General features: G+C 49.8%; 1 protein-coding gene across 7 annotated transcripts in view; it reads right to left on the minus strand.

Moving 5' to 3' along the window:
- Nucleotides 1-16,684, minus strand: part of KIF9 (kinesin family member 9) — a 49,140-nt gene that overhangs the window by 10,654 nt on the left and 21,802 nt on the right. For 4 of the 7 annotated variants that reach the window (XM_059939473.1, XM_059939471.1, XM_059939474.1 and 1 more), the window contains exons 10-18: nucleotides 16,095-16,172; nucleotides 10,545-10,613; nucleotides 9,605-9,709; nucleotides 8,054-8,109; nucleotides 7,192-7,282; nucleotides 6,572-6,705; nucleotides 4,819-5,010; nucleotides 3,438-3,652; nucleotides 226-402 (exon numbers count right to left, since the gene is read on the minus strand). In XM_059939473.1, the coding sequence (XP_059795456.1) occupies nucleotides 226-402; nucleotides 3,438-3,652; nucleotides 4,819-5,010; nucleotides 6,572-6,705; nucleotides 7,192-7,282; nucleotides 8,054-8,109; nucleotides 9,605-9,709; nucleotides 10,545-10,613; nucleotides 16,095-16,172 (1,117 nt within the window). Of the gene's footprint in view, nucleotides 1-208; nucleotides 403-3,437; nucleotides 3,653-4,818; nucleotides 5,011-6,571; nucleotides 6,706-7,191; nucleotides 7,283-8,053; nucleotides 8,110-9,604; nucleotides 9,710-10,544; nucleotides 10,614-16,094; nucleotides 16,173-16,684 lie in introns of all 7 variants that reach the window. The other 3 variants (XR_009505839.1, XR_009505840.1, XM_059939475.1) reach the window with 2 other exon arrangements.

Below are 16,684 nucleotides of genomic sequence, written 5' to 3' on the forward strand. Positions count from 1 at the left end.
GTCCAGTGGTTAAGACTCCACTGCAGGCTTCGATCCCTGCAGCGGGAACTAGGGGAACTAGGATCCCGCATGCCCCAGGGCATAGCGAAAAAAAAAAAAAAGTCCTGTCCAGCCCCTGCCTCTGCCAGAGAAGAGTTCTGAAGCCACTTCTAGAACCCAGACGGTAGCCCTGCCCTGTGCCTCCTGGAACCCCAGGTGGCCAGCCAACCTTCCCAAACGGCACACCCGTGAGCAGGCGATGTCGACACTGATCCACCAGGTGCTGGCAGTACTGGATCTCAGCCCTGAGGTCCTGTAGGTCCTGATACTCTGTCCGGTACTGCTTCTTGAGGTCTTTAAGCTTCAAGATCAGCAGGAATTCCTCCTCATCAATGATCATCAGCCCCTTGTTCTCATACTCGCCTGCAGGGGGAAGGAGGAGGTGAGGGAATGAGGTGCCCACCTGAGGTGGTCAGAAAGAGGGGAGAGTGCTGGCAAAGCATGAAGACAGGACCTGGGAAGGGCTGGGGTGCAGCATGGAGGTGGACAAGGCGTGAGAAGGCCAGGCTACTAGGATATGTCTCACAGGGAGAGGGAGCTCAGGTCAGAGGACCACACTGGCATTTTTAGGACAAACAGGAGGGGTGGGCAGAGGAAAGGGTAGAGATGGCCCAAGTTCCACGATTACTTTGATCTTAAACCCCACTAGCCAAAGATATCCAGTAAATACCTCTATTATACAGGTGTTTACCTTTTTTTTATAAATTATGTAAACAAGCTGCCACCACTGGCTAGTACCACAAGGCAGTTGGGCAGGGTTCCTTATTAATAACAGTAGATGTAAACCCACATTTCAAATTGTCTTCTTGACGATTTCAGCATTCGCCAGCTACCTTCTTGTCAGAGACCATCAGACATCTGTATCTTGTCGGATGGCTGTCAGAGGGCTCCAGGAGGAGAGAGGTCAGTTGTGCTATTAGTCATCTCCTCCACTCACTGTCTCTTTGGATGGACCTTTTAAGGTCTGTCAGTTTGATGAAGGTTGTTGGGTTAAGACAAAATAACAATATCTGTGGAGCCACTCACCTGGCTGTCTACTGCCCACAGCACCTTGAAAGTTCAGCAAAGGCGTCGTGTCAACACCCAGCCCAAGGACCCCTGGAGAGTGAGTCCTGTGTGTGACCGAGGTGTGTGGCCAGGGTGCACGAGGCAGTCCCCAGGTACCGGAGGAAAGCATTAGCACTTCCACTGATGTTTACAGGGGAGAAGTGAGGCACATTAAGTGTCACTGACACCTTTCATGGAGAGGCAAGGGTTCCAGTTCAAGGTGTTTGCAGTGGTGGGGGAGGGGGGTCCAGGGTAGCCCTCACCTTCAGTGCAGAGCAACCTGGTTTGCTGCCGTGGGCCTGATGTGGTCACTTTTATACAGACAAATCCGTCAGTCACAGAGTAGAGTCTTTACAGTACTCTGTTGACATGGGGAGTGACATCTTTTGTACTACCCAGAGGTTCTCTGATTATCTCCAAAGAAAACGCTTATGAGAGCTGAACTTAAGATGATTTTTCTTTTTTTTTTTTTTTTCCCCACAAACGACAAATTAATGTCTCAAATTCAGTGACTGTTCTGGGCTGATAAGTGGCTATCAGTCAAGGTACCTAGAAAATATTTTAAAAAATGAATTCACTTGATCTGTTCCCTTAAGATAAAGGTATTTTGCTTGGCATTTTAACAACCAATGGGAAAACAACTGCTTTGGAAGGGGAAAGAGCAAAAATGTTTTTTGATACTGATAAAAGTTTAAATATTTTAAAATATTGTTTATTTCTTCTACATCCCATCCTTTAAAAATATCCATTTTCAGGTATATTGAGGAGTAAGTGATATATCAGCATAGCATGCATATATATTATTTAAAATATGTAAATATATAATAAGGGGTTGCATATTCAAAGGAGGTGTGGGGGGACTTCCCTGGTGGCGCAGTGGTTAAGACTCCGTGTTCCCAATGCAGGGGGCCCGGGTTCCATCCCTTGTCGGGGAACTAGATGCCAAATGCATGCCGCAACTAAGAGTTCGCATGCCACAACTAAGGAGCCCACATGCCACAACTAAGGAGCCCTGGAGCTGCAACTAAGGAGCCCACCTGCCACAACTAAAAACTGGTGCGACCAAATAAATAAATAAATAAATATTTAAAAAAAACAAAAACAAAAACAAGGTGTAGGCAGAAGGGACAAAGAAGGGCTTGTTGGTCCTGCAAGGCCTTCACTCTAGAGGTTCTGGGTGGGGTCATGTCTGGAGCCACCATCACCCACCTTCCCCTACTTCCCAAATTCATGGAGGGCTTTGCCCTCTGGAACAGTGTGTTACGCTTGGTCCATAGGGTATGAGCAAAGTAGCCCCAAGAATTTGGAAATAAAGTTGCCCTCTGAGAAATAAGTGAGTAAAATGCAACCTCTGTGAGTGAGATGATCCCCCTGACCTGCAGAAAACCAAGTGCCACCTGGAGATGCCCAGGTGATCAGTGAGATCATTCAAGAAGGCTGGCCTAGCATAGGGTTGCGATTTAGCAAGGGAAAGCCCAGTAACCGGTGGTGTGCCCTGCCTGTGAACAAGAGTGTGGCCTCTGAACCACCAGCCTCAGTGTTGGGATGGTTACTCATTAAAATGCATGTTCTGGGCCCTGCTCCAGATTTCCTGAGTCAGAGCCACTGATTGCAGCCTAGGAATCTGCACTTGACCAGCCCTCCCAAATGAGTCCTCTGCTCACTCAAGCTTGAGGGTTCTTGGTGCACATTGAAGGTATGGGCAGTGTCTGCCACTGGGACCAGGGCACCAGGTCAGGGTAACCAGGTGAGCACTCTCCCCACTCCCCACACAGGGGTCCCTGCTCGTTGAGCCTGAGGGCTTCCCACACCACCTGCCTTAAGAGACGAGGCTTTGCTAGGCCAGTTTGTTGCAGGGTTGGCATGAGGAATGGTCTTAGTGACAGTGAATCACTTGGCCCCTGGTATCCACATTCTCATTCCCTCCTCAGTTTCTCATGTCTTGACCAGCACCCCTACCCCAATCAGACCACTGTGGTCAGTGAGGAGACAACACCAGGACCCATGGACCTTGTGGCGGTCGCCAGCCACCCATCTCCCTGGGGAAGTGTCTACAAGACCAACATTCTGTCCCTCCATGGGCAGAAGCACATATCAGATGGAAGGTCCAGCACTTAGATCTGAGATAATGCAAGAAGGGGGACTTGCAGGCAGAAGCTAGCTGACAGGGAAGGACTCTGTGGTTCCCCAGGGCTGACTAGAGCCAAGTGATGACCCAGGGATGAAGCCTGCACCCCAACATCCCCTGCTGGCCCCCTTCCAACTCAGTCCTCCAGTGCCCAAGGCTGCCCCATCCCGAGCAGGATGACTCAGATCCCACTGTCCCCCAACTATCTTCCCATCACCTTTACCTTGCTTCTCTCGTAGTGACTTCTGGAAATTTAGTGCCTCCTTGGTCATGTCGATCTCCCGCTTGATGGCATTGATGCGCTGTGTGGTCTCGCTGGCCCTTTTCCTCCGCTCGTTCAAAATGGATTTGTTTTCTTTGAAGATACGGTTGATCTCACTACCCCGTTCGTTCTTAAAGTCCTCAAAGGCCACAGGCTTGGCGGGTGGGGTGCTGGGCCTGAAGATGGAGGGGAAGGAGGAGGGAGAAATGGGGCAGCTGTTTTGGAGCCACCGGGCACTTCACCTTTCTTCCCTGGGGCTTCTGTAAGCAGGAGGTCCGAATTCCTGGGCACCACGTACCCCAGATGGGAGCTAAACTGTGTAGGAATCATTCTCTCGTCTCTGTTTTACTGAGTACACAAGGGCACGTGACTATTGCAGAAAATGAGGAAAGTAAGGAAAAGTTACAAAAAAAACCCCAAAATACCACTCATTACCTATTGGCAACCACATTTTAGTGTTATCTCCTTCATTTCTTTGATAACTGTTTTAATATTTGGAGTCATGCAATATATATAATTTTACATCTTACTTTTTTCACAGAAGCATTCTTTCATGCTATTAAAAACTCTTTGAGAACTCTAGTTAATAAGATGTAAGATGAAGTGCTGGGCAGGGGAAAGTGGATTGTCTGCAACTTACTTTGAAATCCATTTTTTAAAAAAAGATGGATGGAAGGATGGAGAGAAAGACACATGATGAAATACTATAGTAACATTAATGGCAGAATCAAGAGGGGTTTCACTATACAATTCTTCCACCTTCTCTGAATGTTTGGAAATGTTCACAGGCTGGGGAAAAATTCTTCATGTACATCTTTGTACATTTAAAGGGCAGAGAAAATAATTCACTTAGTGCCCTTTCCCTAATGTCAACTATTGAAGGTGTTACCAAAAATTTTTTCTTTTGCTTTTTAAATTAATGACACAATCTTTTTGTATAAATCTTTGTCTACATCTCTAATTATTTCTCAGGATAGATTCCTAAAAACTCAATCACTGACTCACCACAGAGAGGAACTGGGTGGCTGGAGGAAGGGTCTCATACCTGAGAATTTTGTATCTTTTGAATACATTACTTATTCAAAATATGCAAATTTAATTATTTAAATAATTGCTATTTGGAGGGTCTAAAATGATTCTGTGTATAATTGTGTATCTTGGATGACTCCTGAGGTTGAACCATTTTGCACGTGTATAAGCCATCATATTTCTTCTGTTTTGGACTGTGCTCCTAGTCTTTGCCTATTACCCCATTTTATTTCTCTTCTATCTGCAGGTGCTCCTTCCTTGTCATACTCTGATTTTGTATGATCTGGTGCAGCGGTTACTGTTAGATGGTCACCTGGGTGGGTGTGATTCCTCCTTTGGGGATTCCGAGGCAAAGGGCTCAATACTGGAGGTCTCCCGGTCCTGCAGAAGCATGTCTTTGACATCTCCATCCTTGGAGGATGGGGTCAACTGGGTCTTGGAGGTGGAAGCATCCAAGTCCTTGCCACTCACAGGGCTGCTGGCACCCTCCTTTCTTGCCAAGGAGCTGGAAGGAGAAGGCAGGGAGACCCCAGGCTCAGTGTCTCTGATGCTGAGGGGAGTAATCTTGCTCAGCACTCATACACCAGAAGCCCCAGCCCGCTCAGCTCCGATCTTGAACATAAACCCAGGCCAAAGGGCAAAGAGTACAACCCTAAGCCATGCAGATGGGGAGGAAGAGGAGAGAATTTCTCTCCCTTTTATCAGAACAAGAAGTCCTCCTTCCAGCAGTCTCAGCAGGAGACACCTGGGAAGAATGGGCAGTCTCCAGTTTGGAAGCATAAGGACCTTTGGGGTGGGCCACAGGCTCTAAGGAGCATCATGGCTGCTGAGGTATTAGTCACACAGGCATCCCCGGGAAGGAGTAGCAGAGCCCCCACCCAGGGTGTGTCTGTCTGTGGACCAACAGTAAAGAGAGACACGTCTGCCCCGCTGCTCTGACCAGTCCACGACTTGCTCTCCCACCTCTATCAGTGCCCACACCAGCTCTCCGGAAAGTAGCCATCCTCCCTCTCCAACTGATGGCACCCAGGGTCCTCCCTCCCAGAGAGGTACATGTGAGCAGGACTGAACTAAAGCGAGGATGTCCATGGTTCCTTCCACTGTTTCCTTCTCTTTTCTTCTTCTTGCAACAGGTGTGGCTTGGGGGAACCAAGCCTCGATCCATTTGTTACTGCACTAATTACCCAACGGCAGAACAGAGAGGCTGGGGGTGTGACCGCCCTCCTGAAGAGGCAGGAGGAGGCCAGGGCATCCTCCTACCCGACTCCAGTACTGCATGTGACAGTTTTCTACAATCAGCTCTGGCCCGTGTCCTTTTACAAGTGATAATAATGGTAACAACTTACTTGTATTGAGGTCTTCCAGGGACAGGGACTGCATTTACTCACTTATCCTCAAAACCACCCCAGTGACTGATGCTATTATTATTATTATACCCATTTTAGGGATGAGGAAACAGAGGCAGAGAGGCTCTTACACCTCACAGAAGGTGACCCCCTTGGGTGAAAGAACTACTGAGCAGGGAGGTGAGCCCAGGCGTTACCTCCAGAGCATGTGCTTTGTCCACCACGACACAGCACTTCCCAGGGAGGCTGGTTCATGAAGGGAACCTTGACACCCTGCATGTACAAACGAGTCTTGCCTCAAAGGTGAGCTGGAGTTTTTAGATGATGTGGGTGCCAATTAGCCGGGTCACAGAAGGAACCTGGTGGTGGGGGCTGGGTTTCCACATGAAGTACCGGAGGGCGAGTGCCGGCCTGGCTTCTCACTTCCACTCTACCACACCTTAGCAATGTGACCTTGGAATGAATTCCCCTCTCTGAGCCTTGGTCTCCTCATTAGTTAAAATGGAGACATGAACTCCCACCTCGTGGAACTGCTGAGGATGACAGGTGACCGGCCCCAGCCTGGGCCCCACAGATGCTGCTAGTATTGGCAGGAGAGGTATCCATTGTGACCACCCCATAACTAACACTGGGGGAAGGGAGGGACAGCTTATGTCCTCCCTTTCACCAGCCACGGAGGGCCAGGTGCTGATCAGCTGGAGCAGCAGGAAGGTCACTCACCTGAGCTGCTCTTTGAACATCTTCTTGGACTTGGATTTCTTCCCGGGTCTGGTAGAGGAAGGGGCGACTCCGAGTCCGAAGCCTTGTCCGTCAGGCTCGCCCACTAGGTGGCCGTCAACGTCCACGAGCCCTGCCTGGACAGAGGCCAGTTGCAGGTCTGTGGTTAGATTAAGGGTTCAGGCTCCCTGGGGAACCAGGCGTATATGGACCAAAGGTGGACATGTTCATCCCACACACCAAGATGTGGCTCCTGCTGATGTCACTCCAGGCTGTCCCCAGCAGAGCTGTCTCTGACCACCCTACTCAATGTCCACTTCCTACATCAACTCCTCTCATGGTCTGGTGTCTCATTCCATACTCTGAGGCTCTTGGGGCCCGTTTCCAACCTAACTCCGGGAATTGGTCTTGTTTACTACTAGCCACATCTCCATTTTATGGAGAACATTTTGAACTCATATGCGGTTTACTCCTGCATGGGTCACCCCATGCTCATGCTGGTGTTACCTTTACCTGTTGCAACCCTAGATCTGCTTTAATGCAGGACACTCGCTGTCTCTGGAAAGATCTGGGGATGGAAAAATCTGATGTGAGTCTTGTCGGCAAGAGGCAATTGTGCTTACCTTCTGGACAGCAGAGATGGCTGCGAAGTCATCCTTGTCTATGAGGGTGTACTTCCTGCGCAAAGCGGACTCCACTTCCTGTTCCTGTTGGCTTGGGAGAGAGAGTGAAAGAACCCCTCACAGCTGGGGCCATGCTGAACCCACTGCGGCAAGCACCAAGTACTGGAGTTAGAAGTTGTTTGTGTGTGGCCCCTGCGACAGAGCCACATCCTCATCATGAACCAGACCAGACAAAACATGCTCATTCCTCTGCTCCCCACTCCCCAGTGCGTGTACCCCTTGTCCAGCCCCCAAATCTGCAGGGGCCACCTTATGTGCCAAGCACAACTGCTCTAAGATGACCTTTAACAAGGACCGTAAGCCTGCCTCGGCACCATGCTTCCCCACCTGTCCGTCTCTAACAGGCCCTTCAAAATCACATACCCAGCTTCTGTGATACCATCCAGCATCAGCCAGTCAGGCTACAGGTATGTCTGTACCCAAATAAACCACAAATCCCTCCTGAGGTGGGGAGGGGGTTGTGGGGAGTATCAAAGTGTCCTGCTCCGGCCATCTTCAGGGCTGGCACTCCATAAGGACCTCCTGTCCAATTAATAAACTCAGGAAACCAGGGACCACCTCGTCTCTGAGTAGCCCTTGAATGGAGGGCTGTCCTCCCCACTTCCCCCAGGGGAAGGGAAGGGCAGGAGGATATGAGAGCTCAGGCCCAGAGACACCCAGGGCCTGCCATACCCAGAGGCCTCTGATCTGGCTCCTCACACACCAGAGAGAAGGCAGTGCACTTGGAGACCGGCATCCATACCATGGGAAATGAAAATGGCAGCCTGACGTAGGAGTTGGGTGGATGGGGTGGGTCCCTTACCTCAGAACCACCCGGAACTGGTTGAACACCTCCTGGATCTGTCTGAGGTTGATTATCTGGAGGGAAGAGAACAAGGCAGAGGTTAGACCAAGGGCACCACGGGACCAAGGCTGTGTCTGTGTTAGTAGAGAAACCAGGACCCCTTGGCTAACCCGTGGACCATCTGTCTCAAGAATGGGACATCTGGGACTTCCTTGGTAGCGCAGCGGTTAAGAATCCGCCTGCCAACGCAGGGGACACGGGTTTGATCCCTGGTCCGGGAAGATCCCACATGCCGCAGAGCAACTAGGCCTGTGCGCCACAACTACTGAGGCCACGTGCCTAGAGCCCGTGCTCCGCAACAAGAGAAGCCACTGCAATGAGAAGCCCGCACACCATGACGAAGAGTAGCCTCCGCTCACCACAACTAGAGAAAGCCCGTGCGCAGCAACGAAGACCCAACACAGCCAAAAATAAATAAATATTAAAAAAAAAAAAAGAATGGGACATCTGCCAACACCCTCTCAGCAAAGTGGCAGTCCAGCCCTCCTCAAGAACAGAGGAACACCTGATTAGTAGTTTTAAAACTATTTACTGCGACTATAAAAATCACTTTTTCTGAGTGAAGACCTGTATAAAATTAAAATGACTCTAGTTCTTGAAAATACTAAGAAAACATTTAAATAAAATTTATTGTCCTCAGCTCTCTCCTGCTTCCAAAAGGTTCCATTACAAACCTTTCTGTGTGGGCACAGACACACTCACCTGTGGCTGAAGAAAGGCCATCAGCCTCCCTCTTGGGCCTATAGCCCGCCAGCATTACCCTCGACGCCTTGGTCAGTCTGGGGCTGCCCTTATTAGGAAGACCAGAGCAGCCTGCCCCTCAGTTGTCCCAGGCTTGCCTCTGGCAGCTGCTCACAGTAACAGGTCGGGCAAGGTTCTGCCCATGAGCTCCCTGGTGAGAGGTCTGCCAGCCTGTGCTATAAAAACAATGCATCTTTCCCTGTGTGGCTGCTGTCTCCTCCTCCTTGGCCCACTCCAGCATGGGCCCTGGGGGTTCTGCCTTGTAGACAACCAGCATGACCGTCATCCTTTAATGCCCTCACTCTGCCTGGCACAGTCAAGCCCCTGAGGTGCTGCATCTCAGTTCATCCCAGTTCGGTTTCCCTCCCCACCACACCGTACAGGTGAGGCCACCAGAGTACACGAGCTTGAGCATTTTCCTGAGGTCACTCAGCAAGGAGATAGCTGAGCTGAGATTCGATCCAGGGCAGCCTAGCTCCAGGGTCCACACTTGTGCCCCCAGTGATGGACCACCTCCTGTGTATTCAAGGCTGTTTAAGGCTGTCAGCCACTCTGTGGGTCACCTACAGCCCTACAACCCTAAACATGGATGCTGAGGCCCTGAGGTGGGCTGAAGGGCCCTGAGGCCAGGAGTCCAGCACCACCTACCCTACACCCCCTGTACCCTCTCAGTGTGAGGTTCCAAGGCTAGCACAGCACGCTTCGGGGTATGGCCGGGAGATGGAGGCCCGGGCCAGCTGGACACGGTGGTCCTGAGGGGCTCCTTACGTCAATCTCGTCCAGCGTTCCCTCCAGGTACCTCCGCACCTGGGAGTTGATCTCGGCAATCTGAATTTCATCCATGGGGTCATAGTTCACAAGGGTACGGTTGGCCTTGGAGGAGGAAAAGGAACATATTGTTAAGCTCCAAGCACCCGAGCCCAAGCGGGGTGGCAGGGACCATTCTGAGAACCAAAGTGGGGAGGTTGGGCACAGACCCTGGCCGCCCAAGCCAGCTCCATTCCCTTCATCACCACGTCCTGGCAAGGAGGGCCTGACTCACAGGCCAGGTGTTCAGGTCAGCAAGGGACAACCAGGTAGGGCGGGGAAGGAGAGGCTGCCCAACAGGGGGCCTGCTACTCCAAACAAGGGGGTTCTGCTGACTGAGTCTCAGCAGACTCTGTAGGATGAGGGCCACAGGAGGGAGGGGGCAGCCTCTGCCTTGAGGCTCCTCTGGACCATGAGCATTAGCTCAGACAGGCTACTGGAGGACTCCTGCCCCCACCCCCTACCTTCATGGCTCCCTGCTGCTGTCCCCACCTGACCATCCAGCCTTGGTCAGGGGCCACCTCTCCTGACCTTGACCCATCATGCTGTCTGCCCCTGTACCCCTGCCAGGCCTCTGGCCCCTGCCCCTCATCCCCCTGCCTACTGCCTGACCATCTGACACCCCTGTCCACATCTTGTTTGTCCAGTGTCCCTGCCTACCAGACATTCCTGGTCCCCCAGCCCTTCTGCCCCACCCCCGAGTCTCTCTACTCAGCCCCCAACCCATCTGGCCCCCTGTCCACCCAGTCCCTCCGCCCACCCAACCGGCTCTGCTCATCCAGTATCCCTGCCCTGACCCTTTGCCCCCTCCCAACCTAGCCCTTCTGCCCACCTGGTAACCTGACCCTAGTCCCTCTAGCATTCTGGCAACCACGCCCCACCACCACCTCTAGCCCCTTACCAGGCTGTCATGGATGGCTAGTTCCTGCTTGAGCAGTGCCAGCTCCTTCTCCAGGTTCTTGACCATCCGCTGCCAGGGAAACATATTGTGTGGGGTGGGGGGGTGAGGGGGAAAGCAGGGAGGACGGTCAGAGAAGCCACCCTGCCTCTTCCATATCAAGCCTATAATTCCCCACCTGTGCCTGGACATCCTTGCTCTTCCAGGTAATTCATGGGGTGTGATCTCAGCATCTGGATGATTCCCTCCCCACTGGTGACTTTTCCCCAAATGGGTGACTTTAGGGTTTGAGGGGGTCTAAGCAGTCCTCTGGCCTCTGCCTCTTACTGCAGAGGAGACTGAGAACAGAGTGAGCACGGGCACCCCTAGGGCCACCTCAAACCCTGACTCCCAGGAGCTCCAGGATACTCCAGTCCAACAGGGTAATGGCCCTCTCAGTGCAGCCCATGCCTCCAGGGTGCATTGACCCTCATCCTTCCCAACCACTACGCAAAGCATTACCATTCCCCACTGATAATCAGGTATGCCACCTCCAATTTATTGCTGCTACAAAAAATGCTGCAAAACATCTTTGCACTTACATCTTTGTATACGAAAACACAGTGATCTATGAGCTCTATGTGATCTGCCTTATTACTTCTTTCCTACTCTTTTCCCCCTGCTCACTCCACTCCCACCAAATGGGCACATTCCTGCCTCTGTATTGTCTGTCCCCTCTGCCTGGGACACTCTCCTCCCAGGTATTTCCATGGCTCACCTCCCTCAAGTCTTTGTTCAAAAGCTTCTAAATTAGGCGCACCTCTATCACCTCATGTAAAACTGCAATCCCCTCCCCACCCTCACACCACTCTTTTTTAACATCTTGCTCTACTTTTCTTTCATAGAACATACCCTAGAGCAGTGTTGTCTAATAGAACTTGCTGTAATGATGAAAATGTTCTGTGTTTGTGCTGCAAGCCACATAAAGCTATTGAACACTTAAAATGTGACTGGTGGGACCAAGGAAGTGAATTTTTTTTTTCTTTTAATTAATTAATTAATTAATTATTTTATTTTTGGCTGCATTGGGTCTTCATTTCTGTGCGAGGGCTTTTTCGACTTGCAGCGTGCGGGAGCCACTCTTCATCGCGGTGCGTGGGCCTCTCAGTGTCGCGGCCTCTCTTGTTGCGGAGCACAGGCTCCAGACGCGCAGGCTCAGCAGCTGTGGCTCACGGGCCTAGTTGCTCCCCGGCATGTGGGATCCTCCCAGACCAGGGCTCGAACCCGTGTGCCCTGCATTGGCAGGCAGACTCTCAACCACTGCGCCACCAGGGAAGCCCCCTGAATTTTTAATTTTATTTAATTTTTACTGATTTCAGGGGACTTCCCTGCTGGTCCAGTGGTTAAGACTCCGCACTTCCACTGCAGTGGGCACGAGTTCGATCCCTGGTTGGGGAATTAGGATCCCGCATGCCGCGTAGCACAGCCAAAACAAAAAAATTTTTTTTACTGATTTCAGTAGCCACATGTGAGTAGTGGCTACTGTATTGGACAGTGAAGCTCTACAACTTACCTATTTTGGTTTTAAGAAAAATTATATATATTTAAGGTGTACAACATGATGTTTTGATATACATGTACACAGTGAAATGATTACTACAGTCAAGCTAATTAACATATCCACTAGTTACCATTTTTTGTGTGTGTGGTATGAGCATCTGAGATCTACTTTCCTAGCAAATTTTCAGTACACAATACACTACTATTAATTATAGTCACCATGCTATACATTAGGTCCCCAGAACTAACTCATCTTAGAACTAAAAATATGTACCCTTTGACCAACATCTCCCCATTTCTCAGCCTGCCCCCACCCACTCCTGGTAATCACTGCTCTACTTTCTGCTTCTATGAATTTGACTTTGTTAGGTTCCACATATAAGTGAGATCATGCAGTATTTTTCTTTCTGTGTCTGGCTTATTTCACTTAGCATAATGTCCTCTAGGTTAATCCATGTTGTCGTAAATAGCAAATCTAGAAATGACTGATTTCTTATGCTTATTATATCTATCTCTCCCACCCCCAGCAGACTGTCAGCTCTTCAAAGACAGAGATTTGTGTTTCTGTTGGTACACTGATACATCCCAAGTGCTTCAAAAAGTGCCTGGCACATAGTAAGTACTCCATAAATTTTAGCTGAATGAATAAATGATACATTTCTAGAAGCAGAATTGCTTAGTCATTTTACATTTGATAGATACTGTCCTAGTGTTTTTCATATAAGAAGCACAAGGGACTTCATGCTGAGAACCTTCACTGTGAACAACAGGGCTTCCTTTAGTTGTCAAAAAATGGCCACTGGAGGGAGCCCCTGACAGCTGGTTCTCAGGACTGGTGACCAAAGCTGTCACCAGTCTGTAGCAAGGGGTCCTGGTGTCCCGGTGGCTCAGTGGCAAATCAGGGCACAAAGCCTGAACTCAAGACACATGACCAGGGTCCAGGTTCTGACTCTGCCCCTCTGGGCATCCTCAAGATGGTCCTTCAGGTGGACTCCCTGTGAGGTGAACGGGAGAGGACTGGTGGCCAGCCCCTACTCATCTCCATCCCTTCCTCTCAGCTGAGGGATCTCAGCTCTAGAAAATGCGCTACGCCCAGCTAGGAAAAGTCTGGCTGAGCTGCTGGGGACCTCCAGCTGGATGACTCTGTCCAGTGTGGCATGAGGAGCCAGGTTAGACCTCTGGGCCAATCAGGTGATGGTGGAAATGAGCCATCTGCTCCCATGGGTCACCAGCCTCTATGCTGCACCCTGAGAGTATGGAAGCCACTTCTCCTACTGCCTGGAAAGCTTAGTGGCCTCTAACTTGCCCTCTTCTACTGACTGGAAAGAAGCTGCTTGGAAATAGGGCTGAAGCAGAAGACCCCACAGAATAGGGTCTGGCAGCACCTCCTGGCTGACCAACTCCCTTATAAGAAACAGGGGTATTTTCTGGATGGAAAAAAAATGCCTCAGAGACAGCACAGACCCATGTAAGTTCCTTGATGGTTAGGTGTTTCCATCATAAACGTAATGAGGATAATTCAGAGAGTTCTGCTTAAGTCCACGCCAGATTGTGAGCAGCTATCAGCCTAAGAAGTTTCCCTATTTTGACCCCACGGCAGCGTGCAGGTGTGCTTCCTCTTGGCAGAGTAGGGTACCCCAAGTCTCTCTGCTGTCTGTTTATGCCCGTGGCTCACAACCCTTACACCACCTCACAGAATCACAGAATGACATAGTGGGAGGGTTGCTGGAAGTCATCAGTCCAACCTCCTAGTTCACAGATGAATATCCTGAGGCTCAGAGCCTGAGCAACTCACCACAGAGAGCTGGTAGCAGAGCTGGATCAGGAACTCAATCTCCCACCTTCCAGCCAGCCCCACCAACCAAGGAAACTCTACAGAAGCTATTCCACCCCCTTGAAAACAGGTATCAGTACTGAAAATGGTGCTGGAAACAACCTGGGAATACAGGCTACAGTCTAGGAAAGGCAACAACCAAAATAATTTTCCAGGTCTCTCTCGAGAACTCATACATATAAAGGAAAATGTTTATCATAAAGATTATAAACACATTTGCATTTGGTGACATGGCAACTTGGCTGTCCAGGAACAACAGTGCAGATTTCAGAACAGGAATTACATTAAAATGAAAGCCCTCGCTGCCAGGTGCAACGCCCACTCAGCCAGGTTCACAGGTGGTAATGTGGTAGTCCTAAGCTAAGAGAGCACCAAATAAGAAAATAAGAAAAATAAATAAGAAAAGCTCCAAGCTACAGAAAAGCATAGAAAATAATGCCATGAAACCTTGGGAAGACCACCCTAAAATCTGACTTTAACAGCATGCCACCGTATTGGCTTCAGGTGTTTTTGTTTTTGTTTTTTTAAGAAATAAAACATTTCAGATAAATGTGAAGCCCCTGGCTACCCCACTCCAAATCCATTCCGAACCCTGACATCCAGAAGGAGCCTCTGCTCAGTTTGGTCTTTTCACTCCCATACATTTTTTCTTTGTACACACATCTATCCACTAATGATGATCAGCATTGCTTTGAATGTTCTTATACTTGGTATAAATGAGAGATGCCACCATTCAATCCCCAAGTTGTTTTCTCACTAGAGATTATCCATGCTCACAGCTCTAGCTCTGGCTCCCTCCCTCTGCAACCTACTTAGCTACCCTTCTGTTAAAGGCTATTAATCATGTTCCTAACTTTTCACTATTACAACAAGCAGTGCAGCACCATCTTCTATAAGTCTCTTTATGTGCATATGTGAGAATGCTGCTAGACTATATACCTAGAAGTGATACTGCTGGTCTGCAGAAGTGACTAGAGTGCTAGCTAACATTCCCTGAGCATTTACTCTATGACAGCACTGTGCTAAAAGATTCCTACCCATTATCTTGTTCTTCACATCTCTTTGAGAGTGAACTCTGTTACTCCTGCCTTAGAAAGAATAAGTATCTCGCTGAGGTTATACAGCTGACGAAGGAAAGAGCAGGCTGCTGAACGAGTATAGCCCCACGCAGGGGCCAGCGCTCTTAACTACTGTGCCCGTCATTCTCCAAGTGTGGTCCAGAACAGCAGCAGCAACAGCACTGGGGACACTCATGAGAAATTTGAATCCTCAGCCCCCACCCCAGACCGATGGAATCAGGAACTCTGGGAACGGGTGCCGTGACCTGTGGTTCAATGAGCCCGCAGGGTGATTCTGATACCCACTCAAGTTTGAGAACCACTGCTCTAAGCTCTACTTCCTCCTCAACCTCCAAACCATGGGTTAGATCCACAGAGCCCCCGGACTGTTATTTTCCTTCAGGATTTAGAATCTGAAAAGTTTAGCTAGTTTGTCATGGGTTTAGGGCATGTATATGTTCCTGTCTCCAGTAACTACGATTGCATAAGCATGTTAAAGGAAAACCAAATTATTGGTAAATGTGTTTTTACTTTACTAGATGTTGCCAAAATGCTCTCCAAAGTGGTTGTCAATTACACTTTGACAAGAAATAAATAAGCATTGCTGTTTCTGCACATACCATTGTTTCCACATTGTCAGAAAATTTCTAATTTTTGCTAGTCTGAGGGTGGAATTCCACTAAGGTTTTAACTTGCATTTCCCTGGCTATTGGTGATGCTGATCATTCTTCTGATTGGTCAGCTGTTTGCTGAGAGGGATTGCTCAGACTGGGAAGAAAGAGGTTCTGTAGTGACCTAACCAGATGAGTCTGAGAGATGGTCCACACTGATTTAGCTCAGAAACAATTAGCTCTAAGGACTCTCATGCAGAAGCCCAGGGCACTCAGAGGCCTTGAAGCCCCACATAGGAATTGGGTGGGGGCCTGACCTAGCCCTTTCACCTTTGTGGCAGCCCCCAAGGGACTCTAAACACTGGCCTATCCCAGAGCAGAAAGGGACTGACCCAGGATCACATGGGTATCTTTGGTCAAGGCAGGAAGGGAAGCCAGGCTCTTGTGACCCAGGCAGCAAACCCATACACCTTCCCCACAGTGAGATAGCTGCCTACAAGCCCCTTAGTACCTCAGCGTCATACTTTTCATTGATGGCAGGCTCAGTGGTGACCAGCTTCATCCTGCTGGCAAACCGCAGTGAAGACAGCTGAAAAACAGATCAGACAGACCTCTAGGTTCTTGGTCAATTACTTGTGAGTAGAGATATTCGCAAAACAGGTTAAAGGATTCCACTAGAAAACAAGTCTCCCTGCAGAGAGGAATGCTCCATGGGCCCATGGAGTGACGTCTGGGGGTCCTGCCCGAGTCCCTCTGGGGGCACAGCCAGCCAGGGGTAATTATGGCTGGGGGCCCATGGGGTGGCCACAGAAGCGGGCACTTGGGAAACAACCCCACTGCGCTGATGTTCCACGAGGAGTGGAGGGCTGCTCCCTGGCAGTGAGGAGCAGCCAGTGAGCCCTAACATCCCAGCCTCATACTGTGCTGGGCTGACTCGGAGCCCTGAAACAGGGAAGCCAACTTGGAGGGGGGATGGGTAACCCAGAAGTAGCCTAGGAAAGCCTGAAAGGGCTCTTCCATTGGACAGTCTTGCCTAGTGGTTAAGAGCTCAGCCACCAACCAACTGACTGCACAACCTCAGACAGGTCTTGTAACTTCTCT

This window comes from Balaenoptera ricei, chromosome 11 (genome assembly GCF_028023285.1).
Source record: "Balaenoptera ricei isolate mBalRic1 chromosome 11, mBalRic1.hap2, whole genome shotgun sequence".
Classification (NCBI taxonomy): domain Eukaryota; kingdom Metazoa; phylum Chordata; class Mammalia; order Artiodactyla; family Balaenopteridae; genus Balaenoptera; species Balaenoptera ricei.